At 32.5% G+C, this 23,014-nt stretch overlaps 2 protein-coding genes and 1 non-coding gene across 4 annotated transcripts; 1 reads left to right on the top strand and 2 right to left on the bottom strand.

The window, feature by feature from the left end:
- The first annotated feature begins 860 nt into the window (after positions 1–860).
- TRNAR-ACG (transfer RNA arginine (anticodon ACG)) lies at positions 861–933 on the top strand. The gene has a single exon. It is a non-coding gene; the product is annotated as a tRNA-Arg (tRNA).
- A 4,724-nt stretch (positions 934–5,657) lies between these two features.
- Positions 5,658–11,561, bottom strand: LOC131596322 (probable monogalactosyldiacylglycerol synthase, chloroplastic). The gene is made up of 8 exons (XM_058868944.1): positions 10,790–11,561; positions 9,864–10,036; positions 8,587–8,748; positions 8,357–8,498; positions 6,559–6,777; positions 6,361–6,423; positions 6,201–6,275; positions 5,658–6,088 (listed from the first exon to the last, which is right to left on the bottom strand). The coding sequence occupies exons 1-8, from the start codon at positions 11,333–11,335 to the stop codon at positions 5,852–5,854; spliced, it is 1,617 nt and encodes a 538-aa protein (XP_058724927.1). The 5' UTR covers positions 11,336–11,561; the 3' UTR covers positions 5,658–5,851.
- A 7,761-nt stretch (positions 11,562–19,322) lies between these two features.
- On the bottom strand, positions 19,323–23,014 carry LOC131600504 (uncharacterized). Of its 2 annotated transcripts, XM_058872657.1 has the most exons (6): positions 22,821–23,014; positions 22,645–22,740; positions 22,256–22,378; positions 21,009–21,048; positions 19,857–19,959; positions 19,323–19,736 (listed from the first exon to the last, which is right to left on the bottom strand). In XM_058872657.1, the coding sequence occupies exons 1-5, from the start codon at positions 22,941–22,943 to the stop codon at positions 19,886–19,888; spliced, it is 456 nt and encodes a 151-aa protein (XP_058728640.1). In that variant the 5' UTR covers positions 22,944–23,014; the 3' UTR covers positions 19,323–19,736; positions 19,857–19,885. The 2 variants fall into 2 exon arrangements, with proteins under 2 accessions (XP_058728640.1, XP_058728639.1); XM_058872656.1 differs by having other exon boundaries at positions 19,323–19,959; positions 22,821–23,013.

Below are 23,014 nucleotides of genomic sequence, written 5' to 3'. Positions count from 1 at the left end.
ACTAATATAAAAAACCTCAATTCTCATACATAAATCACAATTAACTTAAATCTAACTAAAATAAAATATATACAACAAATACTTAAATAAGATGAGAAATAAAAAACAACATAATACATGAAAGGACTTTCAAAGAGAAATTTACAAGCAAAATTCACATAATATCAAGTACAGAAATGAGACAATATTCTTCCATCCTCGACGTGGATGTATCAATTGAAGCCACACGTAAACTCAAAATAGTGTATCATGAGTGCACATAGGAATTAAAATTGGTAGATGAGATTTTTTAAAAATTAACTTGAATTCCAATAATTAATTTATTAAAAAAATAATGAAATACCTTAAAAATGATTGAAATGCATGAACGAAAGAGATACACGTGAATCCAACAAACTCTATGTGAAGTCCGCTCATAATTCATTTAATGGTGTAACATTAATTGCATCAAAACATTAGAAATAAACAAATAAGTAAATGCATTGTGTCTTATTTAATACAAAATTTAAATAAGGTCATATTTGAAAATACGTCACTTTTTAGGCATTGGGATGCATGTGTTTAAAATTCAAAATACTAAACGTTCCTCGTTATGTGTGAATGGGTTGCATTGCAGTTAAAAGTTGCATCACAAATTTAATGCTCACACAAAGCTAAAAGGATTAAGCGAGAAATGGAAGAAAAAAGTAGGGTTAAAGTTAACAAAGTTACTTAAAATTTTATAAGCTTTTAAGAGGTTTTTCATGAAAATATGCTTATAAAAATTACCAAAAGAAATAGATTCCATAGAAATCATTATTCTCCTGATCGTTAAATTTTGTTGTTTAATAATTGTAAGTAAAAAATGCAACCAACATGAAGACCCTGTGGCCCAATGGATAAGGCGCTGGTCTACGGAACCAGAGATTCTGGGTTTGATCCCCAGCAGAGTCGAATTTTTATTTTTATCCAGATTTTAAAATATATAACTAAAGATATATCTAGTCGTTTGTAATTTTTTCTATAAAAAATGTTTAAAAAGTATAAATAAAACATATAAATAAAAGTTATCCTTCGAATAAATTTTAAAGAAGCAATTAATCTTCCTAACTTTATTTATGTGTTCATTTCCAATGGTAAATGAAAAGTTTCTATATGTTTTCAATCTTTAGTCTGTTTTACAAATTTTTAGACTTATCCTTTATTAAAATTAATACTTTTATTTCTTAAACTATATAAATAAAAAAAAAAGGGCTTATTTTAAATAAAAAAAGGGCTTGCGAAAAAAGAAGATCTAAGAGCTCGCAACAATGTATAATAGGCAAAGGATATATGATCCCACAAATGAAAGTTCACAACTATGAGTTCGCAATCATAAAAAAAAAAAAATGCAGAATCTCCATATAAACCATTAGCAACCATAACTCCAACAACCCAAAAACAATTGTAACAACCAACAAAAAGAGTGGAGTATACATTCAACCAATAACTTTCATAAACAACTTTATTGCATGAACGATTCTACGATGCCATCAAAAAGTTTAATATGAGTTTTTAAAATTGTTTACCCTCTTTACAAAATATTTTCAATAAGAAGATATTGATTATGAAGTTTGTTCAAACAACTATAACATTTTTCTTCGTTAACCATAGTTCAATGGAAGAAAATGTAATGGTGATAGGCTTGAGGTGGGATTACCCTTTATCCATATTCTAGTTCCTTATAAAGGTAGAATGTCTAAATATTATGATAAATGTATTATAGTCAACCTTTTTACATGTTACAATATTGATAGGAATCATGTTCACAAAATTTCTTACTTGCAGATCGCCGACGATACCTTAAGCGTGTGGAAGATGAACTGGAAGAATAATATATCTATGAAGGAGGTTCTAATCCTTTTCCAAATGATTTCGGGTTTGAAAGTTAATTTTCACAAGATTTTTTTTTGTTAGTCTTAAAGTATCAACTTGTGGTTTGTAAAGGCTTTTGTTGTGTTATATTGTAAAATAGGTCAAACTTCGTTTCTCTTTATTGGTTTGCTCGTAAGCATAGGCGAAGCTTGGGCCCGGCGAGGGTGGGCCACTGCTCAGGCTGTGGCCCAATTTTTTTTTGAGCTGGAGTGAAAAAAAAGTAAATATTAAATTAAAAAAACAAATAAGAAAAAAAAAGTGAGAAACTAAAACAAGAAGAAAAAAAAGAGACAGAAAGACGACATTGCGACCCACCACCACCGACACAGTATTTCGGACGACAACTACCCACAAGTACCGCCACCTCCGCCGACATAGTATTTCGGACGACAACTACCCACCAGCACCGCCACCTCCACCGCCGACCCCCAACCTTCGCCGATTCGGTAACCTTCCTTCTCCATTAATGTTCTGATTTGCTAGTTTGCAAGATTCATGAAATTTTTTCCTGTTTGAAATGGATTTGGCTTTTGATTTGAGAGAAAGATTTGATTTGAATTTAGAAAATGGAGAATGTTTGATGGTTTTATCAAAGTTTTATTTTTTTGTGTATGATTTGAATAATTTTGAAATGAAATTGAAAGAGAGGTTGAATAATTTTGTGATGATGGTGTTGTTGTGGAGATGAAGATGTGTTTGAGAAGAAGGATATTATGAGAAGATGAAGAATGGATGAAAGATTGGAGAAGCAAAAGAAAAGATGAGATTACATAAGCTATATGCTAAAAAAATAACTTATATCTATAAGCTAGTTTATAGTTTAAGAGATAATTTATGTTATACACATAAGCTAGTTTATTCTTGAAACCATATGAGGAGCAATGAAGAATTATTTATGTTATACCTTCGTGTGTTGCTAGCTAGGTAGATTATAATAATATGGCCACACCTTTATTCTTGAAAACATGTGAGGAGCAATGAAAAATTTGAAACAAAGTTATCAAATAGAAAAATAGGATAGACACTTAATTGATGAAAAATAGGACCCATGGGAGTTACTTTTTCTTCTTGCATTCATCATGTCATTTGAGAAATTATTCCACAATAGAAATATTGTGCCGGAAATTATTCCACTTAATTGGTACACATCATACTACATTGCTTAGTTTGGATCAAATATGGTCATCTGTGTTAAAGGTACTTAGTATGGTTGATGGAGATGGACGTGTAGTATCTCAAGCAGCAGGTTTGATAGAAAAATGGAGAGTTTTAAATTTTCTTTTATTTTGAAGTTAATGTTAAAGTTGTTTGGTATCACAGACGAGCTTTCAATTGTCTTGCAAAGAAAAGATATTAATATTGTGAATGTCATGGAATTAGTTGATGTTGTCAAAGCTCGGTTGGCCACAATGAGAGATAGTAGTTGGGATAATTTATTTGCATGTACAGAAATTTTGTGTTGCTAAATGTATTCTGATGCCTAATATGGATGATGAAATACCAGTTCGGGGTCGGTCAAGGGCAAAAGGGAGGACTATCACTAATCTTCATCATTACCGTGCAGAGATTTTTTATGTAGCTATTGACAAAATATGTGTTGAGATGAATCACCGCTTTAGTGAAGGAAGTAACATTATCCTTGATTGCTTCTCAAGTCTTGACCCCAAGAACTTCTTCTCCAAGATTGATGTTGATAAGCTTGCCCATCTTGCTGATATTTATCATGAAGACTTTTCTGATGATGCCCGTGGAACAATAAGGGATCAACTTGAAACTTATGTTCTTCAAGTGAAAAGAAATGCTTCATTTTTTTACTTGTGAAGATGTTCAAAGTTTGGCTATGATGATGGTTCAAACTGAGAAGCATTTGGTATTTCCATTGGTCTACAAACTTATTGAGTTAGCTTTGATATTACCGATGTCGACAGCATCCGTTGAAAGAGCCTTTTCAGCAATGAAGATTATCAACTCTAAATTGTGCAATAAGATCAACAATGTGTGGTTCAATGATTTGATGATATGTTACACTGAGCGGGAAATATTCAAGTCACTTGATGATATTGATATTATTCAAACATTCACCGTAAAGAAGTCTCGAAAATGACATTTGCCTCGTGATTTTATTTAACATCCTATTGTAAGGTTACCTTTCATCTCTTTTATTTTGTTGATGACTATTTATATATTATATACAATAAATTTGTGGTATTTAAATTTTTGTCTAGATTTTATAACTTTTCTGGCTTTGCTACGGCTCGTAAGGGTAATTCATGTTATTTTTCATTGTAAAAACAGTTGTTGGATATAATTAAAAAATGTTATCGAGTTGGAATAGTAAAAAATGTCCATAGACGGTCGGTTTGTCTTCATCTAACATGTTTTGATTTTTCTATCCGTTTACTTTTTTTCCTTCTTTTCCTTAACTCCGGTAGGTCTTATTTCTTATATTATATATCTATTAAAGTATTTTTTTTTTTGGGTGATGTGGGTTAGTAGGTGGACGCATTAGGGGGTAATAAGTTGTTCAGGTGCTGGAAGACAAGAATTCAATCTACCGTCGGACATAAAGCAGCATATGTACCAACCTAGGAGCTCATCTACAACAAAATTATGTTGCTCAAAATATTTACGTTTGCGTAGAAACTGTCAACAATAGGATTCCAACAACAACAAAAAAACATTTGGTTGGGCAAGGAGTAATATTTTTAAGATCTTTGGGAAGTATAAGTGATTGCATAAAAATAGAGAACTTCTAATATTTATTCTTAGGGTAGATGCTTGGATTTGTATTGATGTTTAAAAACAACATTTATGATCATCCTGTTACAGCATAATGTTGGATAGCTTTAAGGCCTTCAACTCCTACATGGAGAAGTTCTAGATATTTAGTCAAAGAAGTACCAACTATGGTCACCATGACACTAAAATAAATATTATGCAACAATTTTATAGTTGATCAATCTAATATACATGTGGGCTGATTTAATACTAAATATTTATGATGTGGCATATATCTTTTATATTTCATAGTATTGATATCATGTATCCTTGATGTCACCAATATGCGATCAATGAGATTAGGGATGAAAATAGGCTAGGTTAGATTTTATAAGGTCTGATTTACGATAAATTTAAAAGTTCCAAGTATGTCCGGTGGCCTATTCTAGGCTCATTTTTATGCTTGACCTGACATTTTTAAAAGTCTGATCTAGTCTGAAAGTCTATTTAAAAGTTTGTTTCTCATTAAGATTTTCAATTAATCAATATCAAAATTAATTAAGAATCTTTATAAGTCGGCCTATATTCAAGCCGACCTGCTTAGCCTTTGTTAAATAAGTCTGATCTGACCTGACCTTAAATAAGTTAGGTCATAGGTCCCGTCGGTCTAGCCTATTTTCATCCTAAATTCCCTAAATTAGATGTGTCTATTAGTCTACTCATCAAAGAGTTTGTGTGTTATTTTTATTTGCAATTATCACTTGTTGAGAAATCGGAATCCTGTCATTCATATTTTTAGCCCAATTCCATTAAATCCTTTTTCAAATTTTGATTTAGTCACTTTCTTAAACATATATCTAAAATATTTTCAAATTTAATTCAAAAATACATTAGCAATAAATTCTTTAATATTTTGAGTTTGGTCATGACAAAAATTTGCATGTAAATTTTTTTTTTCAAGTATATAATTATGAGTAAAGATTACTGAACACCTTCTCTAGGAACATGAACTAAAAATTTGAAGGGAACAAATGACACAAACAAGATAACAGCCAAGACTAATACTATTATTATCATTATTACTGTTACTATCACTATTTATTTCAAATGTGCAACTAGACATTAACATGAAAATGGTGCAAAAACATATACCCATTTTTGCTAGAAATACACCAACTTTGCTGCCTTCTGCATTTTCACACAAAAATACTCATTCAAAAAAAAAAAACCGCAGTGTCGATTACGCTGTACAAGAATACTCTTTTAATAAGCTTCTTTGCTTTACTAGCTCGTGCATGTCATGGACAATCTTGAACACAGAATCTGGCCTTGCTAGCTTCAATGCATTTTGTGACATTGCTTCTAGTTCGTCTGCTTTTGGACCAAACCAGTCTGCAACAATCTTCGCTATTTTCTTAGGAGATTTGGAGTACTTTCCACATCCATTTTCAACTACATAGGGAACATTGCCAGCTTCCTGAAATCAAAAAAATTATGTTATGTTCGCCACCATGTTCAATAACTTGACAGAGCTAAAGCACGGTTGTGCAACAGGATATGAAAAATAGAAATTATGAGAACCACATTACCTGCCCGGCAATGTAATCATTTAAAATAATAGGGAGGCCCCGAATCATGGCCTCTGCAATTGTCCCTGGGCCAGCCTACATAAACATTAAAAAAAAAAAAAAACATCAATAGCTGTCATAACAATGTGAGAAATAAACAGCCGCAACAATGAAATCAAACCTTTGTAATAATGCAATCACAAGCTCCCATGCATTCCTCCATTTTAGTAACAAACCCCTTGACCTAAAACATAAGTATAAACAAAATCATTTAGGGGCTCCCACATGGAAAGTCCATCATGTATAGTATAGAACATGCATACACTAGTTTAAGTAAAATCACAAGCACTGTCCGAAAACAGCTTTAGTGTTTCAATACCTTTACAGGAATTTTCCACTTAATAGCACTGAGTTTGTTTGCAAGCTTCTTATTGCGACCACAGATCACAAGGATCTGACCAGTCGGAATCCCATCCTCGTTTAATAAATCTCCAAGTGCCCGAGCAGTAGCCTCAATGGGACCCATACCTTCTCCTCCTCCAATCAATAATACAGCAGGAAGATCCTCATCCATCCCTAAATCTCTCCTCAGTTCTTCCTGTGCAAGAAAATTACAGAAGATAAACCAAGTGAACATATGTTAAAGAAAATCAAATGCAAAAACATGAAATAGTTATGTGCATAGGTGGTCCCGTGTTGGAAGAAAAGAGGAGGGTTGCATGTGATAGTTAACAGTCAACCAGCAAAAGCAGATACAAATCAAAGCATATACAGTGAATTATTGATCATGAAGGTTTGATCAAAAGGAAAAATAGTGAAACTACTGTTACATTTCTGCCATCATGTATACTAACCTAAAATTACAATATTTTACTACAGTCCTTAGTTAAAAGAATCGGAATCCATAATAAACAACAAAGTAATTGAATGTTGTAATGAACCATTCAAAAGTTGATAATTGAGAAAATAGTTATAGAATTATTTTATTGAATGGTTAAGATTAAAAACAAAATTTGCAAACAGACCCCGCCCCCCATTTTCCCTCACTACCCTGCCTGCCTCTTACTCACTCTATCTCTCTCTTCTTCCACCAAAATTTGCAAACAGACCCTGCCCCCCATTTTCTCTCACTCCCCCGCCTACCTCCTCTCACTCTGTCTCTCTCTTCTTCCACCAATGACGTTGGCCCCTCATTGCTGGCAATATGGTACAAAAGAACGAAATCAAAAGCCTATTATGAGTTATGACAACCTGTAGACGTAGACAGCTATGTGCCTATGTGCAAAACCCAAACAAACTTGGTTTTTGTTTTGAACTGAAGAAATGAACAAAGAACATAGGTGTCGTTTAATAAAGTCAGAGTTCAGTTACTGACCAGGGATCTGTTTTCTAAGACTCGTAAGAATTGTAATGTGGAATTAAATTTCTTTTCAAGGCATGAGATAGAAGAAGGGCCTAAAGGAGAATTGAGCTATCTAGAACACCAGCCCCAACTACCCCGTCAAAAATAACGACCCAAAACATAACAAAAAGATGGTTTCTGGAACACCAGCACCAAGTCCATCAAGAATAATGATAAGAGAATCTTGAGGGCATCAGTAACATGGTAGCAGGGGTTGATAACAACAAGGATAGAGCAAACACGTTGATTGCATATATGGAGCTGCAGTGTTTGGTAAGTGCTGTTAGTTTGAAGATAACCAAGGGTAGTGTATGTTGCAAGCAATTGACAGAATAAGATATATGCAAGGGAGCAGTAAAGAGAAGAGTGTATTTGAGAGAGACAACAATTTCTAGTAATTTCGGAAATATAAAAGACCCACAAAATAATAATAAAATCACAGATTGATACATGATATTGGTGGAGATGGTCTATACTAAAATTATCAGTAAAATCATGGCCAAGATTGTAATTGACAATACATGCCTACTCTTAAGCCTTTTGCGCAATGGTGGCATAAATAGATATTAAGCGGTAATTCAAAAAAGCAAACAACTTGAATAACTAAACAACTAACTGAGACTTGATAATTTCTATTATCCTATCTCACTGTATAAAACAATCTCTCCTGCTCTCATATACTACCACTTCATATTACATTCCAATTTCAGAATTGTAGGTTAACTACTAATCGACAATTAACCCATAGCTATAAGAAGATAAAAGCGTGACATACCTTTGGCCGAACAGGCTTAACAAAGGAAGGTCTAACAGGTAGGCCATAAATCTTTATTTGGGTTTGCTGGAGTCCAGCTTTCATTGCTCTTTTCGCAACATCTGTAGTTGGACAATAACATCTAGTTACAAGCTTGTGAAACCTAAAAAATACAAGAAATAAAATGTCAAAATCGGACTATTGGTAATATTTTGGTAAAGAAAATACTAAAAATCCAGAACTAAACTTACCATGTTGGATGGCACGTGCTCAAATCTGTAATAACTGTCGTAAAAACAATTTTATCTAAAAGACCCCTTGTTCTCAAAACGCGAAGTGGTACGTGTTGCATAAGTGGATGCACGCTGATTATTATATCAGGCTGATACTTCATTAACCCTTTAGCAACCTCACTGTAAAAACAAATAGTATACACTTAACCACTGACATGTGATATTATCATACTTTATCAGAAAAGATCAAGCATAAATAAAATTAATTTCTAGAACTAACAATATCTGCACCAAGTCCAACATCAGCAAATTTCAATAACTACTGTCAAATAATAATTACTATTAACATAATGCACCATAAACATTATCCTAGAATTTGGTTTCGGCCTAACTCAACCCAACAAAACTAGCTTATAAGGTTAGAAATGCTTCCTACTTGTGAAGTTACTTTAAAGACTTTTCTCAACTAATGCGGGATTCTTAACATACTCCCCTCATGCAAGGATTGGGCATATGGAGTGTGGCCCGGTAGCGGGAGACTCCAGAGATTGTGGCCCAATAGATTTTGGATAGGCTCTAATACAATCTTAGAATTTGGGTTTGGCCTAATCTAATCCAATGCGGAAACATGTTACAACTGCAGGCAATCAGAGGGCAATTGTTTGAGAACGACATGCACTTTTATATTGGATGTGGTCAGATACCAAATCAGAACCCTACTGATATATCGGCAAATTACCATGCTGTCATTTTATTGTATTGAAGAACCATGTATTGTATAATTATGGTTTAAACCCAAAATCTATGTATTTTGAAAATGAACAAAAATGCATGATTGTATCGGATAATTGAAAATAATGTATCTCCACCACTAAGAAATCCAGTCCATAACAATAATGAAACTATTCTGATACACTAACATTTTTTATTGTTTGATTGATCTAAAGATAACTAAAAACTTAAATACAACAACAACAACAACAATCTAGACTTATTCCACAAAGTGGGGTCGGGTACATGGATCAACTCCCGCCAGAATGTTCTATCCAGGACCATGCTTCTATCAAAATCGTTAATCACGAGATCTTCCTTAAAAACTTCTCTTATAATTTTTTTAGGACTTCCTCTACCTCTAGACCAGTTAATGATTTGACTGTCATGTATGTGTCACTTCATAAACGTAGTAGTTATCGGCCACAACAGATATTAACTCTTTATTTTTTTCTCATTGAAGTTATTTGACAAGGAAAAAACAGTACAAACTGGTATGTAAAAAGGTGAAACCAAAATCTCACCGAGCTATGAATGTTGAAGTTGCAGCGAAATTAGACTGATGAACTAGTCGTGGGGCAGTTCCATAGTAGGTCATCTTCCACAATGGGCCATGTTTCACCAAAAAGCTATAGCTCTTGGGAAGTTGATTAAATGGCCATGGTGTGTGCTCAGACCACAAATCGGTAACAAACACCTGCATAGCATGAACTCCAAATTGTAAACAAAACCAAACAGAAAAATACATATATTTATTTCCTACGTAGTGCATTCAAACACCGCAGTCCTAAAATTACCATTTACTTTCAAATTATCCATAAATTTATTCCCAGGCATAAACTAATCATCAAATTTACAAAACTAAAAAACTAGTACCAAGCTAGTCCCTTTTGGATACAAGTTTTACAAATGAAATAACTAGCTAAACTATCAAATAATAATCAGAATTAATTTTCCTACAAATGGTATAATTTGCCTATATGTTGTCAACAGATTATTTTGATAACCAACTTTAGATAGCTTATTTTTACATTCTACAAGCTTATGCATAGTTTACCATCTTCCCAGTAAAAGCAGCTTATATAGTGCAAGTAAGTGAGCACTTAGAAGCAGCTTATTGAAGAGGAGTACATCTGAAAGAGTTTATCAACATTTCAGTTTAAATTACCTTATCACTTATGAACTTGTATTAGCACTTTTGAGAGTATGTGAAAATAAGCTATTTTTACCTTTTAGTTGATTCTATTAAACTCTCCTAGATAGCTTAAACAGAAATAATTTAAGCACATTGCTCGATGTATAAACGCTTATGTGATCAGTTCTTAAATTAACATCACCTTAAGTAGTTTGCCTAAAAAAACCTTTGCTTTAAACTAAAAGTAGTACAATTTATTCTTCTAATTACACAAAAAAAAAAAAAAACTAATTAACTCAATAAATAAAAAAGAACCTGGTATTCATCGCCATATTCTTGATAAAAAGCAGCTTTAATCGCTTCCGCAGAAGCTCGATGACCACCACCAGTATCACTCATCAAAATCAAAACTTTTTTAGGTTTCCCACGACCCTCTCCCTTCAATTCCAACCCATCATCTTTCACAACAGTCTCATTCCCAATCCCTCCAACGCCATTCCCATCACCCTCACCATTACCAGCACCAGCATTACCACCGTCACCGTTACCATCACCAACTTGCAACGAAGCAAACCCAAGCGGAATCCTCTCACAGTGAAACCTAACAGCTCTGTTAAAATCGTAAAGAATGTCCCGGAACCTGTATCCACCATTACCAGCACCACCGCCACCAACGTTTAAGCTCAGCGAAACGGTGCGTTTTGCTCCACGCGGTACGGTGTTGAAGTACAAGAAATTTGAGATGAGTGATGGAGAACATGCTTCGGAGGTTAAGTTGAGAAACGACGGCGTATTGAGTGTGAAACGCCCAATTTGTGAACCTAAGGGTTCTTTCGTAACACGCGTGGTTGAGTTATACATAATGATGATAACTCAATTTTTATTAAAATGTAAATGAAAATATGTAAATAATTAGTTTGTTATTTTAGTGAGTAACGAAGTAGAAGAGATCAAAGTGAGCTCATCGGAGAAAAAGAGGTTGTCGTGTTTTTGTTTGTTACAGAAGTTGAAGCGACGAGGAGAATAGAGTAGAAGGAAATTGAAGAGAAGAGTGTTTGTTGTTTGTTGTTGTTGTTGTGTTTGTTGGGTTGGGTTTTAAGTGGATTGGGGTTTTTTTTGTTATGACTAACTTGACTTCGTTACCGGCCAAGGGGTGGGTCCCACTACCGACCCGGTTCAGGTCGACGAATCAAATGAATTCTTGCCACGTCGTATGTGTAAAAAGAATGAAAATTGGAATGAATGAATGAATGACTTCAAGGCTTTTTAAGTTGATTTGATTTAAGTTTTGAAGTTTGAATAGGGAGTACTTTCTTCAACAAGACTAAGTACGAGGTTTATTGGTGAATTATTTTAATGCTAGTAGTAATATTTATGATATTTCAATAAATAAAACAAATATTATAAATTTATATTTTGTACATTAAACTAATTCAGTTAATAGCTATTCATAAATATCATAAGCAGATTTTGCAGCTATGTGCTGAAGTATTTCAGAAAAAATAGATATTTGTGAAGTTTTTTATTGATCCATATGAGAAGAGATCGACACTTAGGTCACAGATATTTTGATATATAGATAAGTAGAAGGAAAACATGTTTCTGTGAGCTTGTTTGGAATTTCTCCATTTGTGAGATTGAGAGTTGGTGGTTTTACTGTGAGACTATGTACAATGGTTACATTATTCAACACCCTACTTTTTCACTTTTTATCTTCCACATCATCTTCTCTCTCTTCCACCTAATAATTCAACACCTATTCAATTTTTTTTCACTACAATGGTTTTGTTTAATAAAATTCAACACCCTACCCCACATCATATTCTTATTTTCTTTTAAAGTTTTGTTTTTATGATTATATATTAATATCTATTATCAATTAAAATTAAATTAAAATAATTAATATTTAAACTTTTTTTTTTAAATTTAATAATTTATTTATTTTTTCTAATTTTCTATTCTTAATTTTTTTTCTTGCAAGTAATAAATAAGAGATGTAAAAATAGTTATTTTTTAAAAAAATAAAATTATAAAAAAACTTAAAAATGCAATAAATACACTAAACACACAACACACTAAAAAAGAAACACACAAAAAATGAAACACACATAATTTAATTAGTACAATAGACTCGGCTCACAAACAAGGATAATTAGTAAAATTTTGGGTGTTAAAAGGGTTATTGTTGGGATCCATTTCACTACAAGGATGTTTAGAGCTACAAACAATGATTTTTTTAAGGCTAAATAGAAAAAAAATTGAGAGAAAAAAGTGAATTTTTTTTTATGAGTCCAAATCAAATGAACCAAGTCTCTATTTATAGAGGAAAAAAATAATGAATTTTGATAAAAATAAAAATAAATAAAAAATTTATTTACTATGAAATAATTAATTTTAAATGATTAAAAGAAAATAAAATCTAAATAATCACAACAACCAATAAAATTGTGTAAAGTGTTGCATGTGGCCCCACTTTTTTCTCATTCAACATGTTGAATCTTTTCAACACCAATTAATCCACATCACATTAAACACCTCATTCAACAAACCATTGTAGACATTCAACTATTGAATAATTTTTTCAACACCCCATTGTAAATGGTCTGAGACAGACAACTCTCAAAGTTGCTTTAAATATAGTGGTCAAACATGAAAAAATGTGTTCCAACAATCACTATGTTTTTATACTATTTGTCTTTTGGTTTCATAGTACCAGAAGCCGTTAATTTTTTAGAGGAATTTTAAAACTTATGAATAGCAATTTTGTACTCTTAGATCTTTGATTTTTAAGAGAATTGATTTTGTTATCTAAAAAAGAATAGCGACCCGGTTTGTAACAAAAATTTATTATAATAAAATCAAAATAAAATTAAAATCCCCACCATAATATAAGTCAATTAGAAATTTGTGAGACTAGGTTTAAGAAGTCCACTATATAATTATACAATACTATAAGTCAATTAGAAATTTGTGAGACTAGGTTTAAGAAGTCCACTATATAATTATACAATATAAATTATTTACTATAAGGTTTATGAATGTGTTATGTTATTATTGGTTATGTTTTTCCATGTTCCGTCCAACTAAGCGCGCTCTAAATTCTAATACTGTACACTTTAGAAAGAAGATAGTACTAATTTAATTTGGTACCACCATGTCCATGTGATTTGCATGATGTATATTTTGACTGCATGTTATAGCACCGAGAAAAAAAGCATATAATTGTTGATGAAATTGCCGGCCAAAAAAGAAGTTAATTTTGATGTTGGAATTGGAAGTTGAAACAGTACACCCAATTATTATGCAAGTTCACACCACAACTTAAATTCATTTTACGAAAAAGAATGTAAAGCATATATATAAGGATATTCCCAACTTGTGCACTGGCTTCTTGATTTGAACCAGCACTAGTCCATTCAACGAGTTTGTACTACCGTCCATTATAGTCGTACTAGAAATTCTTCTAATGTTATTTTATAAATATATACTTATTTATTATGGGTGTGAATGAGTTGTTTAACAGAATAGGAATTGAATAGAACAATTTTTTTTTTATTTTGTTTGATACAGAAATTTATCTATGGACAAAATATATGACAAACACACGAATTATTTATTAGTATCTGAGAAATTTTTAGTGAAGAGAGAAAGAGAGATAATAAAGAAATAAAGAGTGTTACTATTGAATTGTGCAAACTAAATCATAAACTATTTCTTAGGTGTGATTTATGATATTTATCAACGAAAATATGACAATCGTACTTTAAAATCGTTTAAGGAGTGGAAATAGAAGAAAATTGCATATGTGTAAGAAGAAATTATACACTTGTCATGTTTTCCTTGGAAAATAATACAAACCACACATAAAAGAATTGTATATAAGTATTTTCCTATTTATACATCTATGACTTGTACACTAAGTAACTAACAAAACTTAATTAACTTGGGTTTGAGCTTGGATTACTTTATTTGGATTATATCACAATATACCCTCTTATAATTCAAGTTGTCGAACATACTTTAATCATAGTCAATTTGAATTATTACAAATTTCTTTGTCAAATTCAAGAATTTGACGATCTTCAATCCTTTGGTGAAAATATCGGCCAACTGTGTTTCACTTAACAATGTCTTACTTCAAGTTCACCTTGATTTACCTTCTCTCTCTTAAGAAGTGAAATCTAGCTTTGATGTGTTTACTTCTTCCATGCAGAATTATATTCTTTGCAAGATTAATGACTGACTTGTTGTCGATCTACAACACCAAAGTTTTCTTCACTTCGACCTCAATATCTTCTAGCACATATCTGATCCAAATTGCTTGACATGCAACATAGGATCTTGCTATATATTCAGCCTTACGCGATGGCAATGCCATCACATGGTACTTTCTCGGCCACTATGTGATTTCTCTATATGTTCCTTCTTTGAAGTATGAACCTACAATAACTTGTGAATTCTTCTTGTGACTTACTTATAAAGAAAAATTTCAAAGGTTCTTCATCCATATCACCATTCATATAATTCATGAATATTTTTGCGATGTGAGAAGGATTAGAAGGATCCATGTAAAAATCAGGGAAAATATTCTTTTTCGTCCCTTAGCTTTACCTTGGGGTCCATTATGGTCCCTTAACTTTTAAAAAGTTCAAATCAATCCCTTAAGTCTTAGAAACGGAGCACGTAAGTCATTTCCGTCTATTTTCTCCAAACAGACGTTTGGGTCTGCAGACGTGGCAGATGACATGGCTTATCTTCTTTTTTTCCCTTGTCTATATCACCAACATCGTCTTATACGGTTGTATCCACTATCTAGGCTTAAGTTGATTTTGATTTCAAACAATTTAAGACTAGGGTTCATCCTCCATGAAATCAGGTTATGCTTCATCCCCCATGAAATAGATAAGCCAAGAAAGTATGAACTCCAATGTGTCAGAAGCTCGAATTTTCCATGAAAACCGAGTTGTCACTGTGGAGACACGACTATTCTTTGTAAGTCTTCAACGGCAAAGAGCTATGGAAAATATATTTGCAGTTGTTCTCATTTTAAGGTATGTTTGTGATATGTACAAGCTTTTTATCTCCATTGTTACAATTTGAATAATCCATTGTAAAATGCAGGGAACAAGGCAACATGGATGTGTGCTTTTTTAATGGTTTTATGAGGAAGCTCAAGATGACAAAGGGTAAATTATAATGGCTAGATTGGAAAAGTTAATAAATAAATTGGATGATGCAACAATGGAGATTGAAAAAGTTAAGGTTACAAATGAAGAATTAAGGAAAGAGATAAACAAGATTCTAAAGTTGAAAAAATGTTGGATGATATTTGTTATTTTAGGTGCAACAATTCTGGTTTTGTTCATGATGAATTGAAATGGTTAAGTTGTATTGGAATGTTTAAGCTCTGGTTTTATTCATGTTGAAATGTTTAAATTATGATTTTTTGAATGTTTAAGTTGTATTAAAATGCTTCTGTTATCTACAGTTGATTATTGTAACATTTATCAATTGTTCAATTATATCAGTTCAGTTGTTCATTGTAACATTATTCAATTATGCATTAACACATACACTTGTGATTAACAGAATTTCAACATAACACATAATTGTCATTAACATAAACTTGTTCAAAATTACATTTATATCCATTACACAAAATGGCATACATAAGCATAACACAAAATTACAGTAGATGGTTCCAAATATCAGTTAAGACCATTACACAAAATGACAGCAATTCAAAATGACATCCTAAATAGTTCTAAGTTTCTTTCTTGAGTGTTGTCCTTTTAGTTGGATTTGTCCTCCTTGTAGTTGGGTCAATCACATTCTTGACAATAATTAGTCTTGTAGTTGGTCCAGGAGGAACAAAAGGTGTTGATGGCCTCCTAACGCCCAGCTTACTTGGCCTTCTTAGTGTTGATGTTGCATGACTTCCTTGTTTTTCAATAGCACTTGATATTGACTTCTTGGAACCCTGAGTAGCTTTCTTGGACCCTTATGTAGTTGGTCAAGGTTGACAACATGTGGAGACCCTTGAGTAGCTGGAGTTGGTTGAGTAAGGTTGATAGCTTGTTGAGAACCATGTGCACTTTGTTGAGTACCTTGAGTAGTTGGAGTAGTTTGAGTTAGGTTGACAACATATTAAGAACCCTTTTCACTTTGTTGAGTACCTTGAGTAGCTAGAGTCACCTTACAGGTTGATTTGTTGTGCCTTGCATGCTTGCACCTAGAACACCTAACTGCAAAACATATTCTTTTCATTTTTTTTCAAACCCATCTAGCTCCCCTTGCTCAAGATTTTTTCTTTTCTTTGGTCTTCCAAGCATCCTTCTATACTTAGGAGGTTGGACATCTCGATATTCAGTTCTGACCTAGATATTAGATCCATTCACAGGATAAATAACATATGAATATACCTTCATGTACATTGAATTCCTAAAATAAATAGGGATGTAATCCTCAATCTTGAAGTTCCTACTTTTAATGCTAGACAATGCATGAACACGGGGCAGTCTAGTTAACTCCCACCTTCTACAAGAGCACACACCTTCTTTCAAATTCACATCAAACATATCTGCAGGGTTTTCTACATGATGTACCTCAAATATGTGTTCAGCAGACATCCTACATAATAACAATAGTATAAGACATAACTCAAAGCATATGTTTAAGATACAAAATACAAAGCATAAGACATACCTCACAATCCATGAATTTATGAAAGTACTTGTTTTATCAACTTTGTTCCTAATTTCTACTATGCCCTAATTACTCATATTAAAAACATGCAAAACCATAATTTCTCAGATTGAAAAACATGCAAACAAACTATTTACAAGAAAACCCTAATTTCTCACATTGAAAAACATACATTTGAAAGATTTAGCAAAAAAACTTAATTTATCATACTGAAATCATGCAAATCATACAGATCATCAAGTTTGTAACCTATTTGCAACGATGCTTTAAAACGTTTGCTTGATCGTCCTCGCTTTTTCAGAAACAATGATTCGCCTTCATTGTTTTTCACTGCACGATGTTGATGCCTTCAAGGTTCTCTCTCTACACGAAGAACTTCACTTTCTAAAAGAGGTATTTGTTCATAAAAGTTAAAGATATAGCATGTAAATGCCACGTACCACATCAACCATGCCACATGTACAGTCATTCGAAATCCTCATTAACGGAGACAAACGGGAGGACAAACATGCTATGTTTTTAAGACTTCAGGGAATAATTTGAACTTTTTAAAAGTTAAGGGACCATAATGGACCCCCGAGGCAAAGTTAAGGGACAGAAAAGCGTATTTTCCCTAAATATTAATACAAAATACCCATTTTGGTCCCTTAACTATACCCCTAAGTTCAGTTTGATCCCTTAACTTTTTTCGTGTCAAATTGGTTCTTTAACTTTTTAATAGATGCATATGAGTCACTTCCGTCTACTCCGTTAGTCAAAGTCTGTTAAGTATCTACGTGACAGTAACAACTAGATTTGACCAACTCTTGTGACGGAGTTAGCGTTGGAAAAGTCGACGCTAAAAATTATTTCTGGATTTTAATTATTATTGTTATCTTCTTCTTCCCCAAATTAGAATAAAACCACAATCAAACCAACACAAGTTTTCACAAAGAACATGTAAACTTTGTAAATTCTATAATCATATAATTAAATCATCATTAACACAGCTTAATAACTTGTACAACCATATATTATCTTTAACACAACTTAATAGCTTGTACAAAAAATTAGAATCCTATTTCAAGGATTACATCAAACACAAATAATTCCTCTGTATTTTAGAACCACTTCTTGTCATAGAGAATTGCTTCTCCTCCTCAGTTAATTATACCGAAGTTTGGGAAAACCAACCTATACTCAGACCTGAACTATCCAAGTTCACCATATTAGAAGAACATGCAACAAAAGCAGCAATCATAACTCAAAGCATAGTAGCCAAGGATCTTCATAGACCTCAACATCCGGAATGTTAGAACATCTAGTAGAACATCCTGTATTCAGCAACAGACGGATACGTGTAATTTTAATTTTAGTTATTTATGAAATGGAAGGAGTTATTTCTTTCATCCCAAATAATAAGACATTTATCGCAAATTATAAGTCACTATATAATTAATATAATTTTTTCCAATATAATCTCTATCATTTATTACTCTTCCTTTTTCATATTTCTTTTTAATTTGGTTGAATGCTCAAAACTTTTTATAGTTTGGGACGGATGTAGTAATAGAGTTCAAATTAATAAATTATCATATTTATATTCAAATTCAATTATTTTTTAATGATTAATTATTAATGTAGTTTTAATCAAATTTATATTTTAAATATATTATTAATATGGTTATAATAAAATATTCAAAATATAAATCAAATTAACATTTTTGGAAAATCGCAAAAAAATCTTAAATATTTTATTTAAATCTCTCTCACTCAATTTAACAACGAATATAAAAGAAAACATTAAAATAAATTACTTTAAAAAAAAACTTATTTACAAACTGCAAATCACTCTCCCTTACTTTAACAACAAAATATTTAAAAAAATTAAAATTTAATTACAAACTGCAAAATTAGTTTTGTGAGTTAGTTTTAGAAACTTTTTATAGACTGCAAATTAGTTATAATGCAAGAGATATGTAATAGACAAAACCAAAATTATGACATATAATCAGTTATTATAAAAGTTCGTTGATCAACACTAATTTTGAAATTTGAAAAACGCTGACATATATTTTACATGTACTTGTCTTATTAATTCACAAAACATGTAGCAATGTTAAAAAATTTCAAACAGCAAAGTTTTTTTCAGTGCAAAGGTGTAGCCAAGGATAAACCAATTAGCACTGATATATATGTAGTTCTTACTTAAGGTTCTTTTTGTCATGTATGTATATTTTCATAACATTCAGTTTTCAATCTATTACACAGAATCACAGATTGTGGATGTTCCATCTTGCTCACCATACTGGTTGATGCTATTTTTGTTCCTACCATGTTGTTTCTTTGTGTACACAATTTCATTTCCTTACATTTAAAGTAAAATCAATTTTGTTTTCTGCTAGTAATACCACAAAGAAGCACAAAGTTAGAGAACCCAAAACAGCTACCAGCAGCATGTTTGAAACAATAGAAACCACGCCCAAATGTTTTTCGCCTTGAAAGCTACAGTGCGACAATGCATAGCTTCAATATTATTGCGTGTTTGTTTGCTTTCCAGCACTGATCCAAACACTCACTGCATCTTATAAGAAGAATAACAAATTGGCAGAAAAGTTCTATTTTGTATTACATTACAAGTGTACAGTATCTATCTATATGTGAAAACCCAAGGAACTGGACTTAAATTGCAACATACATGATATTTTGGTTATCTGGGATAGCAGTTCAATCACTTTGAACTATGGCAGAGAAGAGTAGTTTGTTGAGATCACTAGAATCTGAATCATGTGGTTCAATTCCTGCATCAAACACATTCAAAGACAGTTAGTTGTTCACCCCATTTCTGAAATCTTGAAATGCTATATATGGTAATTATCTAAGATCATATTTTCAAAAATTAGAATGGTTGCTAGTTGCTCTTCAATCCTCATTCTAAGAAAGCCCTTCCTTTCAATACAAATGCAGCAGCTATAGAAGGAGAAATGAAGAGAGACAGACACCATGCTGGGAAATGACTAAGACAGCATGGTTAGCATCATTGCCTAGTAGGCAATGATGCTAATGCCTAGTAGCTAGCTTTAACCTAATTGTGTACCAGCAAGGTAGTCAAGCACGGGATCTTAAGTAGGATTGGACGGCCTATGAAAAACCGTAAAACTAGGATCATAGCACGGCACTTAAAATCTTACCGAAGGGCAAAATGGTAAATTCACATGGACAAAAACACGAGAATTATAATACATGAAAATAACCTATAAATCACAACATTCAACTAATTTAATTAATAATACATAACCATATTCCATAATTTAATAAGCTCAAAAGATCAATTTAAATAAAAATCAGTTTTTCACTTAAAAAAACCCGACCCGGTTAGACAGCCTAAACAAAAAAAAGGCCCAGCACTATTTTTTTACGATCTTACTCAAAAAAACTCGATCTTGACTACGGCGACAACCAAAAACGATCTTTCCCAGATCCTAGCACTAAAATACCACCCCAGCACGTAAGATCTTACGACCCAACACTAATTTTTTACTACATTGTGTACCAGTGTTGTTAATCCCGGATAGCAGAAAATAGTTGCTTGTTTAAGTTGTACAGCTATAGCAGATATCTGACAACAACTTGTATCAAATAATGTATTATGGAAAAAGCGATTTGCTCAAATTCTATTGTGCTCCAGAGCAATAGCCCTATTTGACAACACTTTGTACTAAACATGACAGATGTATTTTGCTAATCCAGGAAGGATGATTTACATGCTAGTATCAATTAAATAGGGGTGTCAAATGTACTGTACGTGAATGGAAAATTGGCAGAGGAAAAAGTCATTGAAACTGCTCACCTGTTTTTGATCTTGTTTGATCTGTCCATTCATCAATCACCTGCACAATCAGTTAAAGTTGTGTCAAAGCCATTACAATTACTTAGTTGACTGTGTAAATTGTGAGAGTTCAAAATTTGGGACGAAAATCTCTTTATAGATGCTTGGTATGACAGAATTATGAGATTATGAAAAACAAAATATATTCTTTTCCACTTTGAGCCATTTCATTAGTTGATAATGTTATAATGCATGCTCTGTATTCTACCTCTCTCTTCCCACTTTCTCGCAAAGAAAAACCAATAGGATCTCTTAAAATTTGAGTTGGATTTAACTCAGCCCTACAAAACCGGCGGCTTGTAAATGAGGGATAGTTCCCTACTTATAAACATATTTTTAGGTTATATGTCACCCAATGAGGAACTCATACCACACCCCCTAATGCTCAGGACGAAGATCTTTAGCGTGACCTGAGTAGTTGGATAGTGGGTTGTCCAATGGGTCTATTCATAGATAGGCTCTTCTCTTCTCTTGCAACCATTGAGAATAGAAAAAGATTCATGTATAAATTAACACCACTCTTCACTTGGCTATTCTCCATAATAGAGAAGAGGCTTTGAGTTTGAATGTTAAAATTTTTTTCTCTTGTGAATTCAAAATCTAGCACAAATACTAACGAGGATTTTGGAAGAGCTTGCATAATTGTTCATACTAATTAACAAAATTCACAAGTTAGTTTCAACTTTTCTTTTTTAAGCAAAACTTTACAATAGGGAGAGTATAAGGGTACTCCATAAGACATGTCTCACCTCACTTTTTCGCATAACAGCTAACCATAAGACATGTATCACCTCACTTTTTGCAGCTTATGCATTTTAAATTTATTCACATAAGCTCCCCAAATAACTTATAAATTAGACACAGCTTATAAAGGTCTTATAGAGTTTACTCAGAATCTTTCTTCCATCATACAAATAACTTATACATAAACTCCCAAGAGGAGTCTTGTTTGTTTAAAGTATTAAAAGAATATTTTGATATAATCAACATCAATTATCATGCATACATGTATGAGCAAAGGCACTGAAATGCCACAAAAAAAACACACCGTGAAATCACACACTTCAGTTATAGAAAATTATCCTTCAATCTGTTTAAAGTGAAAATTCTTAAATAGACACAAACATAACACATATTTCTAAAATCACAGACCTCTGAAAAATAAAAAACAAACACAGCCAAACAAACACACACAGACACACAATAACCTGTTTGAAGTTAGTGAATGCATCCTCATCTTCATAGGTAAAGGGGATACCAACAGACGATTTCATACGCTTCAATAAATTCCTACTCTCAACCAAAACTCTCTGAGCTTTATCAATCAAATCCTGCACAAATCAACAATCAAACACCATTTCAAAACCTCTAATCTCACATGCACGGGTCTATATTATTATTACCGCCACTAAACTTGATAAAAACACTTTGTAACTATGTCCCAGAGACACCAAACATGATACTGACACTGACACCGGTACTAATATACGAAAATGAAGGTGATTAAACATAAACATTCGGCATACATCGAACATATGAAATATTTTAAATCAAAATCCAATTCAAATCCAATTCTACAGAAACAACAAACAATCACCTGCTTAGCAGCAAGAAGCTCGGGGTACTTTTCCTTCAAAGATGAAACATCTTCCTGTACCTTTTTGACCCTAGATGCAAGCTTCATAGGATTTGCCTGCAAAAAAAAACCCTAATTCAGTTTTAATCACAAACAAAAAAAAAATGGATAAAGATGTAATTAGGGTTGATACTTACATTGTTAGGGTAAAGGTGTTGAAACTCGTTTTCGAGACGGTGGTGAACAAAATCAAGATCTTGGTTTGATTTTCTGAAGAGTTTCACAAGTTCATGGGTTGCATCACTGTATTCATTTCCCATTTGTTTTTCTCTCGATTGGAAATTCAAATTGCGCTTTGTGCTATGTGGAGATTAAATTCAAATTTTCCAAA

This window comes from Vicia villosa, linkage group LG4 (assembly GCF_029867415.1).
Source record: "Vicia villosa cultivar HV-30 ecotype Madison, WI linkage group LG4, Vvil1.0, whole genome shotgun sequence".
NCBI classification, from domain to species: domain Eukaryota; kingdom Viridiplantae; phylum Streptophyta; class Magnoliopsida; order Fabales; family Fabaceae; genus Vicia; species Vicia villosa.
The sequence above is the reverse complement of the archived record's forward strand: the minus strand, read 5'-3'. Positions and strand labels throughout refer to the sequence as shown.

Excerpts from the sequence above, each read along its gene's own strand:
- LOC131596322 (XM_058868944.1), bottom strand. The coding sequence starts at position 11,335 with ATGTATAACTCAACCACGCGTGTTACGAAAGAACCCTTAGGTTCACAA. Across the intron at positions 6,778-8,356 it reads TTAAGCCTGTTCGGCCAAAG|GAAGAACTGAGGAGAGATTT; the intron begins GTATGTCACGCT and ends TTTCTTGCACAG. Across the intron at positions 6,424-6,558 it reads AGTGGAAAATTCCTGTAAAG|GTCAAGGGGTTTGTTACTAA; the intron begins GTATTGAAACAC and ends CTTATGTTTTAG.
- LOC131600504 (XM_058872657.1), bottom strand. The coding sequence starts at position 22,943 with ATGGGAAATGAATACAGTGATGCAACCCATGAACTTGTGAAACTCTTC. Across the intron at positions 22,741-22,820 it reads AACACCTTTACCCTAACAAT|GCAAATCCTATGAAGCTTGC; the intron begins GTAAGTATCAAC and ends TTTTTTTTGCAG. Across the intron at positions 19,960-21,008 it reads TCAAACAAGATCAAAAACAG|GAATTGAACCACATGATTCA; the intron begins GTGAGCAGTTTC and ends TGTTTGATGCAG.